The sequence below is a fragment of the Monodon monoceros genome, unplaced genomic scaffold (assembly GCF_005190385.1).
Source record: "Monodon monoceros isolate NGI ecotype Baffin Bay Population unplaced genomic scaffold, NGI_Narwhal_1 Super_Scaffold_22, whole genome shotgun sequence".
Classification (NCBI taxonomy): domain Eukaryota; kingdom Metazoa; phylum Chordata; class Mammalia; order Artiodactyla; family Monodontidae; genus Monodon; species Monodon monoceros.
Genome location: NW_021703779.1, coordinates 108,216,577 through 108,235,483, shown reverse-complemented (window position 1 = coordinate 108,235,483; position 18,907 = coordinate 108,216,577). Strand labels below are relative to the sequence as shown.

General features: G+C 41.8%; 1 protein-coding gene across 1 annotated transcript in view; it reads right to left on the bottom strand.

Annotated features, from left to right (window-relative positions):
- Positions 1-1,753, bottom strand: part of OCRL (OCRL inositol polyphosphate-5-phosphatase) — a 59,592-nt gene extending 57,839 nt beyond the window's left edge. Inside the window, exons 1-2 of the mRNA XM_029240226.1 lie at positions 1,420-1,753; positions 1,074-1,149 (exon numbers count right to left, since the gene is read on the bottom strand). Of these exons, the coding sequence (XP_029096059.1) occupies positions 1,074-1,149; positions 1,420-1,753 (410 nt within the window). The remainder of the gene's footprint in view (positions 1-1,073; positions 1,150-1,419) is intronic.
- Between the last annotated feature and the right edge of the window lie 17,154 nt (positions 1,754-18,907).

Here is an 18,907-nt window from a genome sequence, read left to right as displayed (position 1 = left end):
CCAGTTGAGAGTGGCACCAAGAGCCTCAGAAAAGGGCAGGCTAGGCCAGTGTGAATTTCTTCTCTGTAAAGTGGACAGCATAGATAAAGATTGAGTCTGGACAATCTAAAAGCAGGGACTGAGAAAAATTGTTTTTAAGCAGAATCCAATGTTGGGGGATGGCAGGATTTAAATGATCAACAATTTAAAAATTTTCAGCGATCAACAATTCTTCACTGATGTCAAGAAACCAGTGAACAACCAGGGGAGGTGGCTTGGGCACACAGCGATAGGGACCTACCTATGATATGTGATGGTCATCAGGGATACTTTAGATGAGGCATTAGTGGCAAGGGAGATCAGCAGTATAGTGATGGCTTATCAAAATCTTTTGATCCATCAGTCAACAGTCTTTACTGAGCTCCTATGTGCAAGGCAGAGTGGAAGGTAACACACCCTGATGAAACGTCAAATGTTGTCTACATTTCTACATATTTCATTACTTTTTCTAACTGTCAAGTCAATAAGTGAGGCAGTTACTGGCCTACACAAAACCATTACTGAATTAATGAATATGCCTCCAAGCACATGGAATAAGGGGGTGGTGAGACTGGAGGAACCAGCTGAATGAGGTTAAGAAAAGGCACCTCTGTAAGGTTAACAATTCTACAGTACTTATACTTTTTGTAAACCACTTTCGCATTTATTCTCCCAGTTAAAACTCCAAAGGCTATAAATTAAAGCAGTTAATGTTTTTATTAAACTGATGAGGACACTAAGGCCCAGAAAGCTTTACTGACTAGCCCAGGATTACACAACCCATGTCAGTTGCAGGGGCAGGAACTAAGAACCCAGGCTTCCTGCTTCCCCGCCCATTGAGTCCTTCCACTGAGCCACACGGACAGGAGCAATCAATCCACCGGCTTGGAAGTTGGGGACAAAGCTCGGTGGTTAGAGCACTGGCACGTCACACCTGGGCCCGAACCTGTTGCCTGCGCGGCCTCAGTGGGAGGAGGGTGGGTGGCTTGTCGCGGTTTGGGGTTGGGAGGTAATGGCAGGCTCCCCTCCTCTGTGGGTATCAGGTGGTTACTTACTCATACTGCCCGTTCCTCTGGACTAGGGTCAGGGCGCAGGGCTCCCGGACAGGACCCTTTATCTCCATACCCTCGATAGTATGCAGGCGCTAGTCAAGGGTCTCTTCCAGAAGCGCTGCCCGGAAGGGGACCCGCGGTGTGGGGTGGAGGGAAGCTCCCGCCCCTCAGCCCACCCTCCCTCCCCAGGGTCGGAGACAGCGCCTCCCGCGCTGGCCCCCCTCCCCCGCTCGGCTCGGCCTCGGGTCCTGACCGGCCCCTAGCCGCCCCTCTGCTGCGATCCACAGTCCCGCGGACCCCCGCCTCCGCCCCGCGCGGCCTCCCCTCCCCCCTTCTCTCAGGCGGATACGGCAAGGGGCTGGACTCCAAGCGGGAGCGGCGGCTCCATCCCGGCAGCTTCCAGGCTCGGCGGGGCTGCGGACTGCGGGCGGATCCGACGACACTGCCTCCCGCGTCCTCACACCCCCTCGCCTCGGCTGCACGTCCTTAGAGAAACGGCTCCGTGCCGGGCACGGGGTGCCGGGCGCGGGCAGCCGGGAGCCGGGAGCCGGGAGCCTGACCCGAGAGAGAGCGGCGCCTCCCGCCCCCGCCAGTTTTCCAGGCCGCCGCAGATTCCGCCCCCTGCGGCCAACCTGCGGAACTGCAGGGAGAGACCCGTCGGACTGGGGGCGTCTTCCCCACATCCAGCAAGGGATACGCTTTCAATGCTGCCTGTGACAACAGACTTGTTCTGGTGACTTTGAAGATTGCCATAGAACCAAAGAACAGTCATACCAATGAGGGAACTCAAAGGTGTTGGGGCTACTAGGACCTACGTCATCCATTCAAAAAATCCTTGTTATGGTTAATAGAATGCACCGTACTGATTACCATACCTCTCAGATGTCTCCCCCCTACTTCTTCCTTCCACCACCTAACTAGGGAAAATCCCCAAAGCTCAGACCTTTGCTTTCTTTGGTCCCCCTCTAGGTCACCTCTAAGCAGGCAAGGACCAAATATATATCTCTGGCCCAGATCCCTTGCCTAATATAACCCATTGTTACCAAAGCATTGGATGACAAAACTAACTCATCTTTATTTCACACAGTGACCCAGGCTTGAAATTTCAAAGCCATGTGCTTGCTTCCTCTCTCCTAATTGCTCTGTAGCCAATCAGCCAACAAATCTTGTTAATATGTTCTTTGGAATTACTTTTAGGTTCCTTGTTTTCTCACCATTCAAACTGCCATCACTTTAGCGTAAGCCCTTGTGATATCACCTTTGACCATTTTACTCTGTTGACAGTCATAAGAATATTCTTCCCAGAGTAATGTTTCAATTGTGTTATTCATTTGCTCAAGAATCTACCATGACCTATATTTCAAGACTGATTTAAACCGATAGTAATTAAGACAGTGTGGTATGGAGGTAGACAGACGAATGGAACCAAATACAGAGTCCCAAAACAGATCTACACATATATGGAAAGTTGTTATGCAGCATATTTGACATTTCAAATCAGTGAGAGAAAATGGATTATCCACTAAATGGTGCTGGAACTATTGATAATGGACATGGAAAATTATAAAATTAGATCCCTATCTCACACCACAGAGAAAAAAAAATCAATATCTGGTGGAATAAAGATCTAAATGTGAAAAGCAAATCTTTACAACTTTCAGAAGAAAATAGAATATCATTATGACCTTGGAATAGGGAACGAGAATGATTACTTAAGACACTAAAAAGCACAAATAAAGGAATTGATTGACACATTTAACTACATTAAATTTCAAAATGTATGCATTTCGAGATAACATAAACAACTTAAAAGACAAGCCACAGACTGGGAAAATATGTTTTCAATGCATATAACTAACAAAGGATAATCTATGAGGTTCTACACTCTAGCTGTCATCACCTCTCTGACTTCCTCTCCCACCACTCTCTCCAACTCACTCTGCTTAATCAAACACTGCTCCATGCTATTCCTAGGACTTGCCAGGCACACTCTTGCCTCAGGGCCTTTGCACTTGCTGTTCACTCTGCCTGCACTCTTACCTTCTCAGGTCTTTGCTCAAAACTCACTTTCTCAGTGAGGTCTTCCTAGAGAACTTTACTTAAAATTGCAGTTCAACAATTTCCTTTCCCACTCCCATACACACATGCTCCCTATCCCTCTTCCCTATTAATTTTTTCTCCAGAGGATTTATCATTATCCATTATTCTATCTATTTTACTTATCAATTGTGTTTATTGTTTAGCTTCCCCTACTAGAATGTAAGTTCCATGAGGGCAGGGATTTTTATCTGTTTGGATTATTCCTGCATTCCCAGTGCCTAGAACCATTCCTGGAACAAAGTAGATGCTAGAAAAATATTGATTAAATGTTTTGATTTTTTTGGCTGCAAGGCATGTGGGATCCTAGTTCCCTGACCAGGGCTCGAACCCGCACCCCCTGCATTGGAAGGTGAAGTCTTAACCACTGGACCACCAGGGAAGTCCCATGATTAAATGAATGAATGAATTCGTATCTAGAATGTATAAGAACCCCTACAAATCAGTGAGAAAAATAGGAAAGAAACCTAGCAGAAAAACTGACAAGATATATGAATAAGCAATTCATAGTCAAGGAAATCCAAATGGGCCAAAAGGACATGAAAGGGTGCTTCACCTCATTACTACTCAGGGAAATTAAAAATTCAAGCTATTGCAGCAACATGGATGGACCTAGAGATACTCATACTGAGTGAAGTAAGTCACACAGAGAAAGACAAATATCATATGATATCGCTTATATGTGGAATCTAAAGAAAGGCTACAAATGAACTTATCTACAAAACCGAAATAGAGTTACAGATGTAGAAAATAAACTTGTGGTTACCAGTGGGTAAAGGGAGGAGGGATAAATTGGAAGATTGGGATTGACACATACACACTACTATATATGAAAAAGATAACTAAAAAGGACCTACTGTATAGCACAGGGCACTCTACTCAATACCCTGTAATGGCCTATATGGGAAAAGAATCTAAAAAAAGAGTGGATTTATGTACTTGTATAATAGATTCACTTTGCTCTACACCTGAAACTAACACAACATTGTAAATCAATTATACCCCAGTAAAAATTTTTAAAAATTCAAGCCATGAGATACTATGAAACAATCATTGCTTTGACAAAAATGTAAAAATTCAGGCAATACCAACTGCTGTTGAGAATGTAGAACAGATAGAACTCTGATCACTGCTATAAGGAGTATAGGTTGGTAGAACTGCTATGAAGAGCCATTTGACATTGTATAATAAAGTTGTATAGGTAATACCCTTCAACCCAGAAATTCCATTTCTAGGTACAGACCTGGGCAAAATTCTAACCTTTGTGCCCAAGGAGACATGTAAAAGAATGCTCATTGCAGCATGATTGGTAATCTCAAAAAATAAAAAAGGAAGCAAATTAAATGTCCATCAGTAGGTGAATGAATAAATAAATCATGGTATTCATGAAGTTGAATACTATTTTGAAATTAAAATGAATAGCTCAAGCTACATGTACGAACAGAGTAAAATCTCAAAAATATAATGTTGAGCATAAAGAGAAAATTACAAAACATGTACAGTATATAAAGTCTGAAAATATTACCTGTTGCTTATGGCTACATACATACAATAGTAATAATATATAAAACATGAAAGGGCAGGATCATCACCAAATTCAAGAGAGGGAGAGGATTGAGACTGGGGAGGGGCATAGAAGAAATAACTATATCTGAAATATTTATTTCTTTAAACACAATCTGAAAGTGGATCTGGTCAGATTTGATAGAACTGGGTGGAGGGTACATATACTGGTTATGTTATTCCATGTACTTTCCTACATTTGAAAATGTTTGCAATCAATGAAAATGAAAAATGAAGAATTAATATGGAGGTGAGAGTTAGCAGTGTCAAATGCTGAAAACAGGACACGGAAAATGAAGATTGAGAGACTTTCTTGGATGTGTCAAGGAATTCACTGGAGACCACAAAATAAGTGGTTTTGATAAGTGGTCAGTAAGAGGGTAGCAACAAGGTTACAGGGAATTGAGGAGAGATGATATCCTGAGTAAATGGAGACGAGAGACCACATATTGAAGAAGTTTGGAAATAAAAAGGAAAAAAATACAATTTTAATTAAATTAGTTAGAAGGGTTGAACAGAAATTCTTGACAAAACATGAAGCCTCTTTAAAGCAAAGGAGAAGGAGCCAACGAAGAGGGGGACGTTTAAGATACTAGAAGAGGGAGGCAGAAAGGTTGCAAGAAAAATCCCTTGGTGATTGGGAAGGACAAGGATCCAAGATGCAGATAGAGGAATTGACCTTAGAGAAGAGAGATTTCTTCCTCCAAGGCTCCAGTATCCCAGCACGTAAAACAGTGCCCAGCAGACAGTGGTGTACTCAAATATTTATTGTAAAGAATAAGAGGTTGTCAGGAATTCCCTGGTGGTCCGTGGTTGGGACTCCCCACTTTCGCTGCCGAGGGCATGGGTTCAATCCCTGGTTGGGGAAATAGGATCCCACAAGCCTCTCAGCCAAAAAAAAAAAAAAGACTTCCCTGGTGGCACAGTGGTTAAGAATCCACCTGCCAATGCAGGGGACACGGGTTCAAGCCCTGGGCCAGGAAGATCCCACATGCCGCGGAGCAACTAAGCCCGTGCGCCACAACTACTGAGCCTGCGCTCTAGAGCCCACGAACCACAACTACTGAGCCCGCGCGCCTAGAGCCGGTGCTCCGCAACAAGAGAAGCCACCACAATGAGAAGACCGCGCACTGCGACGAAGAGTAGCCCCCACTCGCCACAACTAGAGAAAGCCTGTGCTCAGCAACAAAGACCCAACGCAGCCAATAAATAAATAAATAAAATAAATCTTAAAAAAAAAAAAGAATAAGAAGTTGTGAAGAAATGGAAATATACCGAGGAGGTGAGGACATTAAAAACTGTGGTCTCTCACAAGGGAGATGATGATTTTCTCAAAAAAAAAAAAAAAAAAGAAAAAAAAGAGTAATAAGTGGATGTATTAACAGTAATAACAGCAATAATAATCCTGGTGGCTTAACGCTGTACTCATGTGACATACTCTTCTCATGGTTTCACATAAGTACTTTTACTTAATTATCACTAAATCCCTTTAAAGTAGTAATATTATTGTTTCCATTTTCAAGATGAGAAAACCGAGACTCAGAGAGGTTTAGCAACTTGCTCATTAGCTAGTAGACGGCAGTATCAGGATTCAAACTTAGGTTTGTCTGACTCCAAAGCCCGAGCTTTTAATCCAACACATTATGGCATTCATTCAATATTAACAGTCATAACAGTACGTGTTTTATTTAGAACCCTCTATGTGCCAGGCACTATGGTAACTGCTCTACCTGAATGACCACATTTAATCTGATGAAATTTCCAATGAAATTGAAGTTGAGAGTAGAGGGTTTAGGAACTTGAACAAGGCAGAGGAGGAGGGAACAAGTTACTGGTGGAGAGTGATAGCGAATCCAGAAAAGTTAATAAAGGTTTTAGAGCGACAGAAAGAGCCCAGTTGGAGGCAGATGGTGTGGATTTCCATAGTGGTACAAATCAGCATGAGTCTGTAACTGTCTGTGGCAATGCTTGGCAGATGGAAAGCAGGAGTAGGGAAAATATCCCAAGAAGGTACGTTAAGTTTGGGAATTAGTATAGCAGGCAGAGCAGAAGGTCATGGGGTGAGGGAGTCTGAAGTGGTGTTTAGGATATATTGAAATAGCTGACCCTGGAGTCAAAGTGGAGTAAAGATTTGTATCTACTCAGCCTAGGGCCAGCAGAGGGGGGTGAAGGCAAGCTTGACTAATTTCATCATTTCCCTAGGCCTGCTCCTGCAGCAAATTGTTGTATAAACTTCAGGTTTATTTGGGAACCCTGCTTCTCCTTCATCTCTAATATCCAATAACTCAAGTTTTGTCAATCTTATAGTAAATTCCTTAAGGTATAGCTCTGATCATTCTCACTTATCGTCATCAGATGGCATTTTGCCTAACTGAATAAAGATCTTATGTCCTATACTTGTATTGACATATAAGAGGCATCCAATGCAAAGAGTTAAATGGTCATTGAACAAAATTCAAATAAATGAAACTCTACCTTCGAGAAAGCCCAAGTCTCACCACTCACCATCACCACAACCACCCCCTCAAAACACACAAACGAGTAAATGGGTGTTCGGTGCCTGTCTTTTATCCATTAAACAACTATAACTAAGTGCTTAGGACTTACAGGCTTTCTGGAGACAAAATTAAAAAGTGAGATCTTAAAAACAGACTATAAAATACTAAAAAAAAAAGAAAAACTCAAAAATAATAACTCAATTAAATGGACACAAAATATAACATTCTATCAAGTTTATTAATTGTAAATTTATTAAAAAATCTATTGCCTTTGCAAATAATTTTTAGGTTGGATCTTCTCACTTCCAATTTCCAAGTATGCATAATGATTATGGAGAAATCACAGCCATTATAAATTAAATTAGTTATGCCCATTATAAATTAAATTAGTTATGCACGGACAAATAATTTCAAGAGTGAAATTACAAAAGCCCTTTCAAAAATTTATAGCAAAAATATAAATTTTTAATGCAGGACGGGGATGCATTTTAATATGATGTTGGCTGAAGCCTTCACCAGTAAGAGAGTGTAGGGCCTGCAAAGGTAAAAACAGGCCTGCCTAACACAGATGAGGCTGGGGAGGAAGATTCGAGTACGTGAGTCAGCAGCCAGAGGCTGGAAGGCAGGCTGAGCCGAGGCATAAATGATTCATTGATTTTTAAATCCCCAGTAGTTGAAAAGCCTTGCTTTTCATATACACAAATCCAACATAGATATTGCTTTCCATGCAGAGCAGCATAACGAAGAGCTCGTTTTTATTTATGTATTTCCATTTATACTTTTCATTCCTTATGGAATTTGGGGTGAGAAAGACTCATGTGAAGGGGGGACAGGCACAGCAGGCGGAGGAGGCCCTGAAGACCCTCCTCCTCCCCTCTACATCTCACCTTCCCTTAGCTACTTTATTCCTGCCCTGGTTAGTTTCTTTTTTTCCTTTTTTCTTTTGGCCACGCATCTCAGTTCCCTGACCAGGGACTGAACCCGGGCCAAGGCAGTGAAAGTGCAGAATCCTAACCACTAGGCCACCAGGGAACTCCCATGCCCTGGTTAGTTTCTTAATTCCCTTCACCTTCCTCCCCTATTTCATTCTGCTTGACCAGGATCTCCTTTCTGCTTCACAAATCCCATAGCCAGGTCTGGCAGCACCCAGGCCTACTTTCCCTCAGAAATTGGAGTTAAAAATTATTAAAAAGGATTCTGTCCTGAACAAATCTTTCCAGAATTACCTCCCAAGTCTACTCTTCACAAACGTTATGCTCTGCCCAGCAGTTCCCTTAAGAATTGAACAAGTGCAGTGGCTAGTGGCAGTCAGATGGGTGTGCTCATGACTCAGGTACTCTTTTGATCATCCAGCTGAATACTTCTAACTTGCCATCTCAGTCTTGACCTTTATAGAGTGTTAAATTATTTTGTACTGGTCATAAGCTGTTTGACATATATCCGCAAAGAATCAAAGGGATGCTGATGTTGAAATACAGACCGTAAAAATGATTAAAATTCTACAAATTCTCAAGGTGATACTCATCAGGCCCATAAGCTGCATTTATCTGATCAAAATTCTTACATAGCACATAAAGATTTCTCTAGTAATTTGAAAACCCTAAAAGAGAAAACAGAGTTATGGCTGAATTCAACTCAGTTTTTCGTTTATCAGGAATAAAAATTAGCCACATCTGCAAAGTAAAACCATCTCTCTAATATCATCATTTGGAGGTTAAACACAAAAATTATTAAAGTAATAAGCAAGCTGATTTTTTTTTAAAGCACAAAATTCAAGGATTCCAACCAAGTCTTGAATGCAGTTTTTATCTATTTGCGGCATTTAATCTATACTCTGATGGATCCAAGGGATGATCTATAAAGATTACCCAAGCTCTCTTCTAACCTCAACCCTGTGATCTTTTGAGGCAGGACGTGACACAGGAGGCTGGTCTCAATTCCAATGCAGGTGTCACAAAAGAAGGGCAGAACATACTCTTTGTTTTTCGGTTATTGTTTCATGTCTCGGTCCAGGGTGTAAGAGAGAAAGATTTCGGAAGAATACTTGCTGGGCAAGGCGTGTTATGTTACTCACTCTATCCCTCCATCCTAAGAGCCTCAGAACTGAGAAGAAGGAGGCAAATAGGAAAAGAAAACTTAGAAGCTGGAGTCTTGTGGTTATGACAAGGGGAAGCAGCGTTGGGCGGCAGTAGGAACCGGGGCGATTAGAGCCCTGAGGCAGAGTTGGCCACCTTCACAGATGGCAGCAGGAATGGATGACAGGGTGACTGTACATCTCAGGGAAGGCCAGTGCAGAATATATCAAGAGCCTAAGAAGTGGACACCTCCTCCCCACCACTGCTATTTCAGTCTTACATAAAATCAACGTGAGGGTCATGAAGGAGGGAGGGAGGGTACTCCTAAATCTGACCGAGTTTAAATATGAAATGACACACACACAAAAACAACATCGCATTGACTGAGTTTACATGGATGAGTCTAGATTGTTTTCTGCTCTCAGGAAGAATGGTGCCTGTAGAAAGAAGTTAAGTCCCAATATAGTCGGTGTAAACTCCATGACGGTGTCTGTCTTGCTATGGCTGTATACCTAGCACCTAGCACAGTAGTTATTCAATATAGGTATCTCTTGCAGAAAATAACGTATGATTCAGAATTTCCTAAATTTTCTAACATCGAAGGATGTTAAGCAGCAAAACAAGTTGGGAAATGCTGCTCTCATCAATTTGTCTAATTTCTTGATCACAAGCGATTCATTCTTCCTTACATCTCATTAAAGCTGTCTTTCCCCAAAACCTCCTTTGCAGCGGTACCTGCTGGAATCGTCCCTATTCTTCAATGCTCACCTCAAATAGTCCTTCTTCTTTGAAGCTTTCCTCCTGTTACCTCTCAGCTGGAAAAGAATGCTCCCTCTGAACAACAGTGGTTCTCTCTCTGTACCTCTTTACAGAATGTCTTGGAATTTCTCAAGATCTGTTTTATATCATATTGTTACAGAACAAATAAGCACACAGTGAGCTAGCACACGATGAGCTCTGATCATTCTTACCTTCACTCCCCCACCATCTCCTCAGTGCTTTACAGTTATACTTTTTATTTTTTTATTTTTTCTTACCCTTCCCCCTCCCCATATCCTCAAGTCCATTCTCTAGTAGGTCTGTGTCTTTATACCTGTCCTACCCCTAGGTTCTTCACGACATTTTTTTTCTTAAATTCCATATATATGTGTTAGCATATGGTATTTGTCTTTCTCTTTCTGACTTACTTCACTCTGTATGACAGACTCTAGGTCTATCCACCTCATTACAAATAGCTCAATTTCGTTTCTTTTTATGGCTGAGTAATATTCCATTGTATATATGTGCCACATCTTCTTTATCCATTCATCTGATGATGGACACTTAGGTTGCTTCCATGTCCTGGTTATTGTAAATAGAGCTGCAATGAACATTTTGGTACATGACTCTCTTTGAATTATGGTTTTCTCAGGGTATATGCCCAGTAGTGGGATTGCTGGGTCATATGGTAGTTCTATTTGTAGTTTTTTAAGGAACCTCCATACTGTTCTCCATTACAGTTATACTTTTTAAAGTAAATGTTTATAAAGCATTTATATTTTCCTATAGTATGTCTATTTTTTCCTGCTTTTAATGTGCATAAAATACGTATGTACAGCTTAACAAATTACTACCATGTGGATGCCCATGTAACCTCTAGCCAGGTCAAGAAACCAAACATTGTTGGCATTTTGGAAGACACCTCCAAACCAGGTGCCTCTCTCTCTGACCACCCCTTCTTCCACCACCCAGAATTAAACCAGTGTTGGTATTGAGCCAGCATACTCTCATGAGGTATAAAAGCTTCTATCCAATTGGATTTGAGTCATACCAGTTAAAATTTTTGAAGGTCATACCTGGACATTACTATCTTGACTTCTGTGGTAATCATTTATTTGCTTTTGTTTATATTTTTGTCAATTATGAATGCAGCCATAAATACTTTCGCCTAATTTTGAACTTTTAATGGATGGCATCATATAGTAGGCACTCTTTTTATATCTTGCTTATTTCACTCAATATTGTGTCATGCATGTAGATATATATTGCTGCCATTTTCATTGAGGTATAATATTTCATCATGTGAATACATCAAATTCATTCTCCTGCTGATGGACATTTGGGTGGTTTCCAGCATTTTTTTTTTTGCGGTACAGGGGCCTCTCACTGTTGTGGCCTCTCCCGTTGTGGAGCACAGGCTCCGGACGCGCAGGCTCAGCGGCCATGGCTCACGGGCCCAGCCGCTCCGCGGCATGTGGGATCTTCCCGGACCGGGGCACGAACCCGTGTCCCCTGCATCGACAGGCGGTCTCTCAACCACTGCGCCACCAGGGAAGCCTGGTTTCCAGCATTTGGCTATTATAAACGAAAGTTGCTATGAATATTCTTGTACATAGATTTTGGTGTACATAAGAATGATTTTCTCTAGGGTATATTATCCTAGTGGAATTACTGGGTCAAAGGTGTCATAGGTTGGGTTCTCCAGAAGCAAAACCTGAGATGGGGTATTGAGTACAAGATGTTTATTAGGACCAACACCCATGAAAGAAAGGCAGAGGAAGGAGGATTGGGCCGAGGGAGAAGGCGAACTGTGACCCAAGTCTGACAAAGCTTGAGCCAACTTGGTGTGGAGCTTCAGAACAAGTAGTGCCCATCAGTGTGCTCTGTGTCAGGCCTGGCTCATTGACATGCCTGTCTTGCTCATTCATCTTAGGAAGAGCATGACCCTGGGCAAAGCAACTCTCTGCAGCTAAGGCAGGCCTTCAAGGAGCTGGCAGCTGGAAGCTATCTGTTGATGGCATTCCCCATATCTGCACAGAATGTCCTTTATTGAAGGAGAATCTGGGTGGCACGTCTCCATTTCTCTACCATGATAGGGTACATGTGTGTTCAGCGCTGGTAAATAATGCCGAACTGGTTTCCAAAGTGGTTATACAATTTACACTCTCACCCGCACTACATGAGAGTCCCCATTGCTTCTCATCCCAACTCTTGGTATTGTTAATCTTTAAAAAAATTTAGCCATTGTAGTGGATGTGTAGCGGTATTTTATTGTGGTTTTAATTTGCATTTCCCTGATTACTATCAAGGTTAAAGACCTACTCACATGTTTATTGCTTTGTTATGCCTCTTTTTTCCACTTGTGTTTGTTTTATCTTCCTTAGATAATGAGTTCTCTTTCAGGTAGGTTCAGCAAACACAGCTTGATGCCCATTTTTGTATGACCTCGACCTAAGAATTGTTTTTATATTTTTTAATTGTTGAAAAAGTCAAAAAAGGAATAATATGTCATCACATGAAATTCAAATTTCAGTGTCCATAAATAAAGTTTTATTGGACCCCGGCCATGCTCACAATTTACCTATTGTCTATGGCTGCTCTCATGCTATAGCGGCAGAGTTTAATGGTTATAACAAAGACCTTTTGGCCCACAAAGCCTGAAATATGCACTATCTGGTCCTTTACAGAAAAAGTTTGCTGAGCTCTGTTCTAAGTCACTGGTTCTAAAGTGTGGTCCCTGGACCAGCAGCATGAGCATCACCTGGGAACTTGTTAGAAAGGCAAATTCCTAGCCACACCCCAAACCCATCGATTCTGAAAGTCTTGGAGTGGGTCCAGCCATCTGTGTTTAACAGGCCCTCCTGGTGATGCTGGTGTGTTAATGTTTGAGATCACCGGTCGAGGCTCTAGACGAGCCTAATCCATCTTCTCTGCAAGTCATCATACTCCTTGATATACTGTTTAACACAGAGTGGGTAAGCTGTAAAAGAGCCTTGAAAAGTGTTTTATAAATATACTATTATGAATATGAAATCTGTCCGAAATGGACACCTAGGGCAAAATTAAAAGAGGAAAAGTGGGAGAAACCACAGAGGGCAACATAACACCTGAAGGGTATGTGTGGAGGGTGGAAGACACAATGCCACTGGGGAGCCAGCCCCTGGACCCCCTTCCCTCCACCTCATTTCATGTAGCCTTTAAGCAAAGATGAATCAGATACGGTCCCTGTCCTCAAGGAGGTCATATTCTAAGCAGGGAGGTGTCCTGACCCTCTTCTCCCTCACTTACTGCCTTTTTCATAACTTACCTTCGAGGAAGTGTAATTGCACCAAATTGCTGACCCTAATAAATGATAACGAACAGAGAAAACCACTTGGCAAACAAAAATTCTGCCTTATCCCCAATTTAGTTTAGGACTTTAGTTCTGGACTTTCTTATATCCTGGCTTTTTCCTTGGCTCAGTCTGAAACTTAAAGCATCACCCTGCTTTTCTTTTTGTTAACTACCATCCATTGAATGCATATTACATGCCAAGACCATGCTAAATGTTTTACGTGTACTTTTACATTAAGTCCTCATAAAGCCACTTTGAGTTAGGTATTATATCCATTTTACAGCTGCAAATCTGAGGCTTAGAGAGGTTAAATAATTTGGTAGAATTCGAACTCCAAGTCTTTCCAGCTCTAGAGCCCAAGCTGGTAATAATTGGCTATTCTGCCTCGAATAATATTCACCATTTGGTTTTAGCAAATCCAATTCAGATTACTTAGCATGTGTTTCATGTTTTAGGGCTTGCATGGTGTGTGTAGAATTTCAGGGTGGGAAGTATTTGAAAAATCTGGCTATAACTTTTTCCTGAGCTAGGTTTTGTGTGATAACTTTTAGAAGTAAAAAAAAAATTCTTTTACACGCAACTTAAAATGATAAAGTCAAAAAAAACACACCAAAAAACAGTTCCTTAACCAGGTAACATTACTGTAAACAGCACAGTAATTTATATTTCTTCTTTTACATTACACATGAAATAACTGCATTGTCTCTTCAGTATGAAATAGTCCCTTTTTGACTTACCCTGTCTACTAGCTCCTACTCCTTCCGTTAGGGATTATTTCAACCTGTCAAGTTTTGAGCAATATTTTTTGATTCACTTGTGAAAATGTTATTTTTCTCTGTATTTTTAATTGAAGTATAATTGATTTACAATATTGTGTTAGTTTCAGGTGTACAGCAAGGTGATTCAGTTATATATATATATATATATATATGTTATTTATTATATAAGCATGAATACCTTCATGGAGGAAAATTAGGATTAGAAAAGCAAAAATAAGAAAAAAGTCACACATAATCCCACCACCTTGCTGTAACTACTGTTAACATTTAGAGTGGAACCTTCCAGACTTTTCCTTTGTGGAAATCTACTTATGTAAATAATTTCTTTCTTTTTGCAAAAATGGGATCACTCTGTTCTCTTGTTTGCCTTTTTTTTCACTGAGAAATATATTAGAAGCATATTTCCATGTCATCAAATATATATTACATAATTGTTCATAATGACCACTTAGTATCCCATTTATGAATGTACTATACAATATTCTGCCAAACACTTCTTCCTGGACATCTAAGTTGTTAGGTTTTCCCCACTCCCTGACCTCTAACTGTCCTGAGTCCATTCCTGTTCCAAGAATTTACTTTGGGTACATGCAAGAATCCCAAGTTATTCTCCAACTTCCACTTTACAACAACTTTTACATGGAGCTAAAGAAATTATCTGGCTGTATATAAAACCAGAGCCTTAAGAGTGACAGTTTCTTCTAATAAACCCAGAGTGAACACCGTGGAGACAATCGGCAGAAATATTTTTCCGTCATTTTCTCAACATAATTTCTACTGTCAAGGAGGAAGCCTTGTGAAGAAGAGAGTACTTAATAAAGGTGAGGTTTGGAGCCAGACAGTCTGGGATTTGAATCTGCCTTCTGTCATTCACCAGCCTCATCACCAGATGAGTTGTTTAGCCTCTCTAAGCCTCTGTTTTCTGATCTGTAAAATAGGGATAATAATATTCATTTCATAAAATTACCAGGAGGATTAGCAATATCATATGTAAAGAACCTAGCACAGTGCCTGATACAACAGTGGGTACTCAAGAAACGGTAGACGTATACTAGCTATTACCATCACCTTTTCCTTAACATACAGAGCGCCGAGGAAACAACACATTTTCAAAAATGTCACTATCGGGACTTCCCTGGTGGTGCAGTGGTTAAGAATCCGCCTGCCAATGCAGGGGACATGGATTCGAGCCCTGGTCCAGGAAGATCCCACATGTCACGGAGCAACTAAGCCCGTGAGCCACAACTACTGAAGCCCATGCGCCTAGAGCCGGTGCTCTGCAACAAGAGAAGCCACCGCGATGAGAAGTACGCGCACCACAACAAAGAGTAGCCCCCGCTCACCACAACTAGAGAAAGCCCGCGCGCAGCAACGAAGACCCAATGCAGCCAAAAATAAATAAAATAAATTTATTAAAAATAATTCTAAAACCAAAGTGTGCATGCATCACAAAATTTGTTTAAAAATGCCACTATCATAAATGTCTTTGACAAGAATGGTGAAGAAGCTCACTGATATGAACAGAATGGTCACTAGAGTGGTAAGCAAGATACTGTCACCAGAATCCTTTGTACCAGCTTCTGAAGAACATTGATCAGTGGGATCACAATGTGGTTTTTTGTCGTACTGTAGTTTCAGTGATAAATTTCAGATACTGGATAGAGAAGGAATGCCCCTGACCTTGCCTTTATGAATGCCCTTGACCTTGCCTTTATGAACTTTATAAAAGTATTTAATACCACCACTGGACACGCATTCTGGTAGCTACTAAACAAGTTTGGCTATGTGAAAATGACTATTGGATAACTTCTACAATATTCACAATCTGCCAAATGGACGTATTGTCCTGTCCTATAGACTAGGATTTGTTTTGAGGTTCCCAAATATGACCCCATGGTTCTCTATAAAAAAATTTTGCTTTGTTCTCCAACCTCAACGTTGCAGAGCAATTCAAGACCATTTCAAATGAAAAGACATAATTTGGGAAAGTAGTAGCAGACAGGGCAAGGTGTTGAGTAGGATCAGAAATGAGGTGACTCTTGCAGAACAAAGTCTACAGATCATGAATTTTAGGCAGATTTGCAAATAAGGATAGCACATGCTCTGTAAATAGCAGTTGTTGCCACAAGCCAAAGGGCAATATTTACATGAATCCAGTGGCAAGGTCTATGGACCAAGTATTGACCTTTCCAGCCAAACTTATACTTGGTAGCACTTTCAGCCGCATCATCTCGAAAAGGAAGATGCATTATACATACAAGAAAAATTGCCAATGTATCCCCCAAATTAATTTCTAAATTCTTTTTTTGGAACTTGGAACACATGTTCCCACAGAAAAGGTGTTATGAAAGGATGTGAGTTTCCCAGATTTCCTCACAAAAGTGCATTTAGCCCACGATGTATCTGAAATACCATACATTGGCAGTGAGAAATACAATAGGATAAAGTACCCTTGCAAGCAGAACACATCAATACACAACGAATATTTCTTGAGTCTTTCTCCTTTGAAGCCCCAGGCAATGAAAGGGGACTTCTATCCTCCCACAGCTGCAGTTTGGTAATAAAGAACTCTTCCATTGCTCTCATCTGGAAGGGTCCTTCTCAAGTCAGGTGGATGCATGCATTGCAGCATCCTTCTCTTTCAGCGCTTCTTGAACTTTCCCACCAGACAACTCTGAATGACTGAGGAGACTGAACAGTTAGTGGGGAAGGGGTAGGATATCCAACTGGAAGTCTCAAGCTTTTATTTGGAGATACTTCAAATTCTGCAGTTCATTCCTTAATACATCTACACATTTTAATTAAAAAAAATTGTGTTTTAGGCTTCCCTGGTGGCGCAGTGGTTAAGAATCCGCCTGCCAATGCAGGGGACGTGGATTTGAGCCCTGGTCCAGGAAGATCCCACATGCCGCGGAGCAGCTAAGCCCGTGCGCCACAAGTGCTGAGCCTGTGTGCCACAGCTACTGAAGCTTGTGCACCTAGAGCCCGTGCTCTGCAGCGGGAGAAGCCACCGCCATGAGAAGCCCGCGCACCACAGCGAAGAGTGGCCCCCCGCTTGCTGCAACCAGAGAAAGCCAGTGCGCAGCAACGAAGACCCAATGCCGCCAAAAATAAATAAATAATTTTTTTAAAAAAATCGTGTTTCACATGACCTGTTAAGTGACTTAATTCCATTCCACTTTTGGACTAAAGTTGACGCTTCAGAAATATGAAGTATTTTTAATACTTAGACTCCGTATACCTGTTGGATAGTACACATGTGTACTTCAGGGTGAGAAACGTGGGCACTGGGGGAAAAATCTAAAGTAAATGAGAAGAATATAATGAAAGTAAAATCAGAGCAAAACTAGAACCACCAGCCTCTCCTTTCCTCTCAGTGGCACACTCCTTCAATCTCCTGTCTTGCTCTTTGCCTCTTTTTCTCTGTTCAAAACCAGTCCCTGGACAGGATCTCACACTCATTCACACTAAGGTGTAAGTGATCAAAAACAGCTAAAATCTCACAAGGTTTCTTCACATTAAGGAGTCACAGCTTTAAAACAAAAGGGAATTTAGGGTATTATCCCCAGGAAAAAGGGATATATTGGGGGGACAATTGCGTGCCTTCCTGCTCTTTGCAGAAATCACACTTGATTTCAGATTGGGAATTTAGGAAGGTGTGTTAAGGGAAATTAATCATGATTTCTTTCCACTTTGGAAAATACTTGCTTCATTTTGGAAATTGTATGTTTTGTGATTGTTGTTTGGTATACTGTGTTTTATATGTTTTGCTATCTTTTGTCCCTAATGACTGGAATTTTAAGACTAAGATGTTAATCTTCCCGTTATTGATCAAAATAACTGGTGGGGAGAAATAGAAACAATAATATTTAATAACTGACATTTGCATACCCTTTACAAAATGCTTTTATATCCATGGTCATGCATATTATTGGTGTTGAATTACTACTAAATAACAACGGGGATACGAATAAAATACACAAAAAATCACAATAACTCAACCCAATTATTAGTATTAGGCACCTACCATGAGTTGCCCGAGGTTCTGTGGGGACCTTGACCTTGATCCCCAGGACTTTTAAAATTCAGTGGTGAAGGCAAAAGAAGGGCTCCTGCCCATTGGCCATCCGAGAGGTATCAGACTGGAAAACAGAGCGAATATACGTAAAACCCGGGTCACGCTTTGCCTTGTAAGTGAATGTTTGCAGCTGCAATCTAGAGATTGAAGGAGTGCTTGTGCTTCTGCAGAATTTACGAAGGTGGGAAGAGCACCACCAGTCCCCCTTTGGGGACCTAGGAAAGGGAAGTCCCCAGAGGGGTTCTGGGCTTTGCAAATGGTGAGACAGACCTTCTACAGTACAGTTATAAGCAGAGGAAAAGTTCTTTGTGCAAGAAGGGGAGAGCGCCCCGAGGTACAAAGAGCAGATTTAAGGGGAAGAGGATTCTTTCTGCACACATCTGCGAGGGGAGCTGAGGCTGACTGTTGGGGGCGTGTGGGGAAGGAGATTTTTAGGGGGCCGCGGGCTATGGGTTCCCGCCTCCACCCCTGTCCGCGCCCCACGCTCAGGCAACAGTTGGTCGTGCGGTGCCGGCCCGGGCTCCGGGTGGGGAGGGGGAGTCTCGCGATCGTTGAGGGGGGGGGGGGGGAGGGGGGGGGGGGGAGGGGGGGAGGCCATGACGTAGGGTGGGTGGACGGAAGTGGGGCAGGGTTGAGGGTTATTTAAAGAAGGGG